Here is a 9,700-nt window from a genome sequence, read left to right as displayed (position 1 = left end):
TCACTTGTGCTGAGAAGCAGCAGGACCTTCATGGAGAGGAACTCGTCGTAGGTGAGCTGCAGCCGAACAAACTCTTGGCTCACCTGCCTCATGCCCAGACACAAGCTGTACATGGCGGACTGCTGCATCCGGTCCCTGAAAATAAGCGAGGAAGGACGGTCATGTGGTGGCAATCAGACTAAGGAAGCTCTCTTATTTTTGTAATAGTTGTCCTATAATATATTGGCCATATACAGCTAACCAAAAAACCCAAGGCTTTCTGCGAGCCAAAATTAGCATTTCGCACCTCATTAAATAGCAAAACTGAGAATCAACCGCTGGGACGGTACCGAAAAGCTTCGCCGGGCTGGACAGGCACCTGTCGCTCACGTAACACACATGAGCTCTATGCTAGCTAGCAACAAATTTTGGCTAGTGTGGCTAATAAGCTGCGAAATCAGTCGTCACCACCTCTGTCGTGGCACATAAGCTACACTTCTCACAAAAGGGAAGACGAGGAAAGATGGAGAAGCCATGCTAATTGCTAAGCTAATCTAAGATTGACATCATCGTGTAATCGTGAACCACCAGAATGAAAAACAAACGATACTGGCTATCTTGCGCTAATCTAACAACAGCAGACTACACTCTCATTCGCTGACTCCCATGTCACTCAACAGGCCAGGCCCCGCCTTTTAAAGCGACACACTTTTAAGTCACAGTACACTTTAGAAAAGGGAGGATGGTGACCAGAAGTGAACATATATAAGACCTGCACTTCATTTGTATAATTTGCGTCGTGTATACAGTAGTGTGTATCTAACATGATGTAGAGTAACATTTAATGTAGAATTAAATAATCCAAATTGTATTATATATAAGATTTATGCAATGTAGTGTATGTAGCATAACTTTAAACAATGTAACAAAATTACACTATTGCAGTGTCTACATAACATTTAATGTCATTTAACATTAATTTAACGTAACATCTATTATAATGCACTGTATATCTAACATAAGGCTAGGTAATGTACCATCTATCCAGCATATTGAATATAATCATGTAACATAACTAATATAAGATAATGTAACATGACATGTATGTAATGTAACATCGATCGATCATATAAACGTAACATACCACAACCAGAAAAGAAGGAAAAAAATATATATAACCGTAACATACACTACGTAAGGTAATAATATATCAACATCATGATAATAAAAGTTGATCTTTGTGCGGAGTGTCTGCACACACTTCTCTACAGCTGTTTGCCGAGATTTATTTTTGTGTGTTTTTTTGCTGACTCACTCCTCAAAGTGAGCTGCTGCTTTTCGCAGCGCTTCATATTCTCTCGAAATTGTTTCTACTTGTCTCCAAATTGTTTTCCCTCGGCCGGAAGAGCTCATCCTGACATTTGCGCTCAGGCAACTCACACCAGTCGGCGTCCAGCTGAAAAAACAATTCGACGCTCAAATTTTTTTTTTCCCCCCCGGCCAAGCGTGACATCAGAATTATTTTTTTTTTAAAGAGGAAGAAACATCCCATCCAGCCTGTGAGTGCGGAGTAACTCAGTAAACAGGCATGTCACCGTGTTTTGGGATGAAATCAGGCAGATATTACTTCTAAAACCTTCGATTTTCACAAACTTTGCGTACATTGAACCCCTGCAGTTCATTGCTGTCACCCGACCTATATTGCATGTGTGTTCAAATGTTTTTAATATGTTTAAGTGTGCGTAAATCATGTCAGAGGGCTAAAATAAAACAACAACAAAATATATTTTTCAATGCGTACGGCCCAGAAGGTATACCGCGCTGTGTGTGTGTGTGTGCGTACGCACTCGTTGAAAATGAGGTCCGGGGCGAAGTAGAGCATCTGTCCGTTGGTGTGTTTGTAGGAGCGCCAGCCGAGACAAAAAGAGGACAGACACATCCACGAGTACTGGATCAGCGTAATTTGGTCCTCGATGGGCAGGCCCCGAAAACCTAGCGCACAAACGCACAAAGTCAAACCCAAGTCCGCTACAAAAAGGCTTGACACATTTTGGTAGCTTTGCAGTCAAGTCAAACATTTTCTTTATGATGTTCTATGCCCCCCCCCCACACACACACACTAGTCTAAACACGGTATTCTGATTAATATTGTGTTTGCGGAACATGAACGAAGCTGAAAAATCCATCTGTTTTTATCCATCTCAGCGGGCGGCCATTTTGCCTTGTGCTGCCAAATTGTTGTCGAGTGAAAATGACATCACAGTGCCTAAGGGCTCTTGTACGACGGCGTATTAGGGCCACGTGTAAATATATCTATGTAGAGGGCGGGGGCAATATTCCGAGAAAAAAATGTGCAAATTTGAGACTTTGAGAAAGTGGCAAATTTGCGAGAAAAATAATCGGAAATTTGAGACTTTATAAAGTGGCAAATTTGCGAGAAAAATAATCGTAAATTTGAGACTTAAAAAAGTGGCAAATTTGCGAGAGAAAAAAAAACTAAAAGTTGATGTGTCGATTCTGCTGGTCTCCGTCATTCACTTGCATTTACCTAAAGTATGCTAGCTTCTGATTGGTTAGTGTTAGTCAGCTGATAAGGGATCAGGAAGTGTTGTCGCTCTAGCTGTCGTGTATGAAGAGTAAAGTTTAAATTAAGAATGAATCCGTCTCCATCCTACCTTTTCATTTTATAAACAGTGTCCCATTAACCACCGACGAATCCTCACATTATACGATAGCTACGCTACGTGTATTTCTGAATTTTTTTCTCGAAAATCTGCCACTTTATAAACTCGCAAATTTACTAGGTTTTTTTCTCTCGCAAATTTGCCACTTTATAAAGTGCCAAAATTGCCCCCACCCGCAATTTTTTTTTTCCCTGGATTTGGCCATGTGATGTTTGCAAACTGAGCCCTTCAACACTGTGATGTCATTTTCAGGCAGCATCAAGTAACAAAATGGCCGCCCACTGACAAGGATAAAAACGGTGGATTTGCTGCTTTATTTATATTCCACAAACCCAATATTAATAAGAATGCCGTGTTTAGATTAGTGTGGATAAATAGATCATATTAAGACATTTTTTGTCTTGACTTTCTCTATAAAAAGTAGCTGACAACTGTAAACAAATGACATTTTCAGCAGTTTCCCATACAGTATTGCACGTTTTCCCAAGTATTGCCTTATTACTACCATTCATTTGTAATCCGCACGTCAGGGATAACGCTGCATCTTCTGGTAACATGCAAAATCCCAGCGAGGATTCCAGTTATGATGCCTTGCGACGGCCTCCAGAAATAGAAACAAGAATGAGAGCGCTGCCAAACTCTCAATCAATGCCTGGCAAGGAGCTCCACATGCGCCACATAACAACACCAAAAGGCAACCGAGGACAGACAAGCGACTTATCCGCCAGGCGCTGCGACTATTTGCGTCTGTGGGGATGTCGCCTTGCTCCTTTTTAAACGTGTCGCTCGCATTCGGTAATACTATACGCGGGAGCCTCAACATATGAGTTCAAGTCGTTCCGTTAATACGCTTGTAACTCAAAGCACTTGTATAGTATTCTTTCGCCTTTGAAATGAATGGAAATGCCATGAATTCATTCCAGCCCATCAATGATGTACAAATATATATATTTTTTTTTTTAAGATTTTTTTTTTTTTTTATGATTTCATTTTTAAATAAAATGAATCATTTTTATTATTATTTTTTGTGTCAAGCAGAAGTTTGGTCCTGAAATTTTTGTCCTTCCCAAAAAAACAACAACATTTTTTACAGGTCAATTTGACATGCGATATAGTTGAAGAGTTTTGTTTAATATGTCTCTCAAAATGCATATTCAAAAGTAATAATCAAAACATGTTAGTATAATAAAATTTAAAAAAAGAACCAAAAAAGACCAGCAAAGTGTTATTCTAAAATTCTAAATGATTATGTGTCACTTGACCCACATAAAACTTTATAGCTAACATACAAAATTGCAAATTCAAATATATTTGAAAATATGGTTTTATGAGTTTTAATCCGCCTCGTACTTTACAGCAAGTATAAAAAAGGCTAATTTGAAAAATATTTTAAAAATATATTTTTGAAATGAACACGATAAAATGGGGCTGCTCGATTATGAAGAAAATATTAATATCATTTTTTTTTTACTTTTTTTTTTTTACTCTGTGCTTTTATTGTTGCCTGTGCTGTGCATTTTGAGATACATTTTATAAATGTTAAGTGTGTTAAAAAAAATCTATTATTCTATTAATCTATTATTTATTAATATTAATCCCGATTATATTGGTAATAATTGAAATCACGATTAGGACGATCATTTATAAATGTAAAAAAAATATTAAGACAAATAGAATTCTTTGCAACACTATAATTAGTTCCTTTTGGATGAAACAAAATTTATCAAATTAGTTATTTTAAAATTTACAGAAGGTGCAAATGTATACATTTAAACAACTCAAACAACTAAAAAATTAGTATTAATAATCTTTTTTTACGATTATTCAGATTTTGTAATTGTGGAGTCTAATAATTGAAATTGTAATTGAATTTCGATTAATTGCACAGCCCTATGATAAAGGATTTATATATTGTTAACAATAGTTGTTATTTGAGAACATTACAATAAAAAAATGTAAAATATTTACTAAAATATAGAGAAGGCCAGTAAAAGTTTTGCAAAAAAAAAAAAAAGAACATATATAGAAAAATCTAATATGACTCACATTGCCTCCAAAAAAATCATAAAAAATGTGAATTCCAACATAGAGGTCACATAGAACATATTGTAAAGAAAAATGTTGACTGTTCTTTCACTTCAAATATTAAATATGAAATAAAATAAAATGGAAAGAACAAGAGAAGAAGTTTTATCTTGAGAATTTGAATAACAAAACTTGATTTTTCTGTGTATTTTCTTTTTTTCTTGCGTAGCAATTTGACCGGCAATGTAGCAGGATGGGATTTAATACGCTTCTGACTTTCAAGCTAACTGGTTGATATCCCCCCCACGGAACATCTTTATCTCATCTAACTACACTTTAATGAGACGCATCAGAGCCAACATCTGGCCGGAGCAGTGATGTAAATGCCTTCACTCTTATAAATCCCCATTTCTATTTAATGCTCAAATAGGATTTCATTGGTAATCTCATTGGAAGATTTGCCCAACGGTTTCCAGGGCTGAAAGGAAAGAAAAGTGGGAAGCCTGACAGACAACACGAGCCGGCGCGGCTCTGAATATCATCTTCATTAAAACCTGGAATTGCATTACAAGAGGCTTTTTCATTTACATTTTATTGGACTGACATTTAATAGAAAGTGGAAGGTCCAACGTGAGTCGTGGATGGCGGGAATAATTCGCGCACTTTGTTGAGTTTTAAATTTTTTTTCTTCAACTTTCTTAGAATTGTATAAAGATGATTAACTCATTCTCTGCCATTGACGGCTATAAAAGTCAAAAATTCATTTGAGCTATTTCTATTAGTTTCACATTTTTTTCCACTTTTGTTAACAAGAATATGAAAACCTAGGAAAAAAAATGTATTGTACATTTAGAACAGATATAAAATTAGTGATTAATCTTGAGTTTAAATAATTAAGTAATTAAACAAAAAAGAAAATATTATTTAAAAAAATTAAGAGGCGTCAGGCGATTAATTTTTTTAATTGTATTTAATCACCTGACTTCAATAGTTAACTCATGACTTATCACGTTTTATGTCTGTTCTAAATGTACAATACTTTTTTTTTTCTAGGTTTGCATACTCTTGTCAACAAAAGTGGAAAAAAATGTGAAACTAATAGAAATAGTTCAAATGAATTTTTCACGTCTATAGCCGTCAATGGCAGTGAATGAGTAAAGTCAAACTGAAACACAGATACTCACCCTTTGATCATGCATGATTACGTTTTGACAAAATGTTGAATGCTGTATGATAAAAAAATTTTTTAACTTAACTGTCTAAAATGAATACGGTACATATATATTGGGAATCACTGCCCTAAATCATAACATGTATTTGAAGGCGCCGCTGAATTCAACGTTATCGCCCCAAATGAAAAAAAAAGCCGACCCCAAAATAGCATCCAGGCCACACGTCGCAACTAACCTGGAAGTACTTTGGCCCACTTGACCAGGCGCACCATCTGCTTGCCGGCCAGGCAGTTGAGGCTGGACAGCAGGTGGTCGGTGGTGTCGGGCTGCGTGTTGTCGAAGCCCGAGTACACCTCTTCGGGTTCGATGAGCTCTAGCACGCTGCAGATGGACGGCGGCAGGAAAGGTGTGACCACGCCGGACGCGCGGGACACCAGGGCGGCGTTGGTGGCGCCGCTGGCGTTCAGCTCCTTCTCCGACGACAGGAAGTCCGCGCCGGACCCCGCCTGGCTATCCTTGGCTGCCTGCGGGTCGTCGCTGACGCTCTTTAGCTTGCCCAACTTCTTGGATTTACGAGCTGTTGGGAGGAGCGCGCTGTTAGTCAAAGTTAGCCAAGACGGTAAATGGGGCAGAAAACTGAAAGGCGAAGAGTTTCAGCGGGTGGTGGTATGCATGGTGAGCAGGGAGCGGCTCATGCAGGGTTAAAAGTTCAGTTATATGGCTTGAAGCCAGGCTCAAACGTACGACGGCGCATTAGGGCCATGTATAAATATATATTTTTTTAAAGGGGGGTAATATTCGGAGAAAAAACTCACAAATTTAAATAAAATATTTTTGCAAAATCAATATTAGGTGGCAAATTTGAGAGGAAAAACCTCACTAATGTACAATAAAAAACTCAAATATTTGTGACATTATAAAGTGGAAAATTTCCTTCTTTCCAAAATCTTTTTTGAAAACTAGACCGAAAAGTATCATTTTAAGTTCTTAAGTAGGTGCAAGTTTCTGAGTTTTCTTTTCCTCATGAATTTGTGAGGGTTTTTTTCCCCGAAAATTTGACAAGTTTTTTTTATTTTTGTAAATTTGTGAGGGTTTTTTTCTCGCAAATTTGCCACTTTACAATGTCACAAAAACCTGAGTATTTTTCTCGTAAATTTGCCACTTCATTTTTTTCTTCATTCATTGAAGAGAATTATTTCCAGTTACTGATTTCGAGAGAGTTTTGTGCTACTCAGGATTCTTTAACTAGCAGTCTCAATACAAGTTATATCTGTGTATTATCTGCATAGCGGTGAAAGGTGACCCTGTGGCGCTTGGTTATTTGGCTAATGGGCAGCATATAAATAGAAAATACAATTGGGCCTAAAATTGAACCTTGCGGTACGCCACAAACAATGGTAGAGGTGGATGAGCACCGGTTAACCGACGGTGACTCGCAAAGGTTGGTTCTAAATGATCAGAAAGGACATTTCACTGTATTAGCATCATGGCTACTTGGCGCCACCTCGCGAGTCCTCACCTCCGAGGTTCATCCCGGCCTGGAGGCACTTGCGTACGCGGCACGCCGGGCAGTTTTTCCGTCGGATCTTGTCGATGATGCAGTCGTTCCTCCCGGCGCAAAGGTAGTTGTGCTGACCTAACGGAAACAGATGATGGAAGTCAGTCTGCAATTTGGCATTAGGAGCAAAGTCGTGCCGCGCGTTGTGACAACAGCCCGAGTGTGTTTTAGCACCCGTGGATTGACATATTTGCAGATTTTAAAAAATCAAATTTTTGTTTTTTGGGGGGGATTATTCATTCATCAGTCATACTCAGCGGTTGACTATGATTTTAATAAGTCAAGGTTTCAAAAACCACCAGATTTTATTGCAGCCATAAAACTTGAAATCACTCTCACACAAGGTTCTCTGTGGCTTAAATCTATTTGGACCGTTGACTTCATAGTAGCCTCCCAACATGCTCAAGTAGTGGTGGGCGGTTCGATCCAAACATTGATATTATCGATACCAAATCAGTATCGATATCGGATCGATACTGGCACTATGATATCGATCGAGTAGTTCAGTTTCGATTTGGCTCTTTTATGCACTGCTGCGCTTTGGTCAGATAACAGGCACGTCATTGCCACAGGCAGACTTGCTCCCGCAACAAGAATATGAAAACCTTTAATTTTTTTATTGTACATTTAGAACAGATATAAAATTTGTGATTAATCGCGACTTAACTACTGAAGTCGTGAGATTAATTACGATTAAAAACTTTAATCGCCTGACGCCACAAATTTTAAATAATATTTTCTTTCCTTTTTTTTTTTTAACTTCATTCACTGCCGTTGACGGCTATACACGTCCAAAAATAATTTCAACTATTTCTATTAGTTAATTTTTTTTTCCACTTTTGTTAACAAGAGTATGAAAACCTTTAATTTTTTTATCGTACATTTAGAACAGATATAAATTTTGGGATTAATCGTGAGTGAACTACTGAAGTCATGAGATTAATTCCGATTAAAAACTTGAATCGCCTGACGCCACAAATTTTAAATAATATTTTCTTTCCTTTTTTTTTTTTTTTTAACTTCATTCACTGCCGTTGACGGCTATAAACGTCCAAAAATAATTTCAACTATTTCTATTAGTTAATTTTTTTTCCCACTTTTGAAAACCTATAATATTTTTAGAACAGATATGAAATTTGTGATTCATCCGCGAGTGAACTAGTGAAGTCATGCGATTAATAATTTTTTTTTTTTTTAAATAACTGCCCCTAATTTTTAACAATCTTTTTTTTTTTTATGAATTTATGGCAGTGAATGGGTTAATAAGCAATTTGATGATACAGCTACAAAAAATCTATATATACCATATTTTCAAAAGGTATCTGTATCGGCGATACTGGCCCTGTATTTACTTGGCGTCGGATCGATACCAAAATGTGCAGTATCGCACCCCCCCTAACGGAAATGCACCGTGCCTGAAAAGCAGCAGCAAACAGGAAGTTGACCTAAAATACCAAAATAAAGCAGCAGTTCCACATGTAGTGCTATTGAGTGCGACATCCTGTTGCAGGAACCTCGAGGAAGCGCGGCCGGCGCGACATTGACGCTAACGCGCCTCGCGTCTGGCCCTCAGCTACGTCCAGGCAGCTCCTTCCTTTTTCCTCGTCCTCCGCTTCCATCTATCCACCCATCCCTCGCTTCTTCTTCAGACTCGGAGCGCCATACGCCCACACGCTCATGCGCGTCTACACACACACACACACACATACGTACGTAGTCCTTGCCGCTCCACTTGGCAATTAAAAAAAAAAAAAAGCGCGCACACACACACACACAGATGGAGACCCCTGTGAGCCCAGTGCATGACCTCGCGCTACATAGTGTGCGTATTGAGCTTGTGCGCGTGTGCGTCTTGATGCTTTCCGAGTTGTTTTCACATACACTTTTGTGTACGTCCTGGCGTCTACTGCATTTTGCCGTGTGTGTGTGTGCCAAAAGCCAAGAAGGCGAGCAGCAGGAGGAGAGGCAGCAGCTGTAGCCCCGCTTCACTATTTCTGGCAAAGTCACATGACCGTTACATAAGCTCATTTTTCCCGCTCTAAAAAGCAGTAAACTGCGACACAGGAAACACATAGCAGGCAGGCAGGAGCGGTCAGTGGACCCAAACCCCCCCCATGCACATCACAAACACACCCCGTTGCAACTCTTGACCGTTGGGCTCGTTCCCATAAGTCGGGTTAATGATTGTCAAGTTGTCACATGAGCACAAGTCAGTAGATGCTCATGTGTTAGGCAGGCCCGCTGCAAGAATTTTTGAGGTTTGATGCCGATTCCAATATTTA

General features: G+C 38.7%; 1 protein-coding gene across 1 annotated transcript in view; it reads right to left on the bottom strand.

Annotated features, from left to right (window-relative positions):
• The window catches only part of nr3c2 (nuclear receptor subfamily 3, group C, member 2), a 77,356-nt gene that overhangs the window by 10,670 nt on the left and 56,986 nt on the right, over positions 1–9,700 (bottom strand). The window contains exons 4-7 of the mRNA XM_077570068.1: positions 7,380–7,496; positions 6,096–6,437; positions 1,827–1,971; positions 5–135 (exon numbers count right to left, since the gene is read on the bottom strand). Of these exons, the coding sequence (XP_077426194.1) occupies positions 5–135; positions 1,827–1,971; positions 6,096–6,437; positions 7,380–7,496 (735 nt within the window). The remainder of the gene's footprint in view (positions 1–4; positions 136–1,826; positions 1,972–6,095; positions 6,438–7,379; positions 7,497–9,700) is intronic.

Source organism: Vanacampus margaritifer, chromosome 7, assembly GCF_051991255.1.
Source record: "Vanacampus margaritifer isolate UIUO_Vmar chromosome 7, RoL_Vmar_1.0, whole genome shotgun sequence".
NCBI lineage: Eukaryota > Metazoa > Chordata > Actinopteri > Syngnathiformes > Syngnathidae > Vanacampus > Vanacampus margaritifer.
Note: the sequence above shows the minus strand (reverse complement) of the source record. Positions and strands in the feature narration are given on the sequence as shown.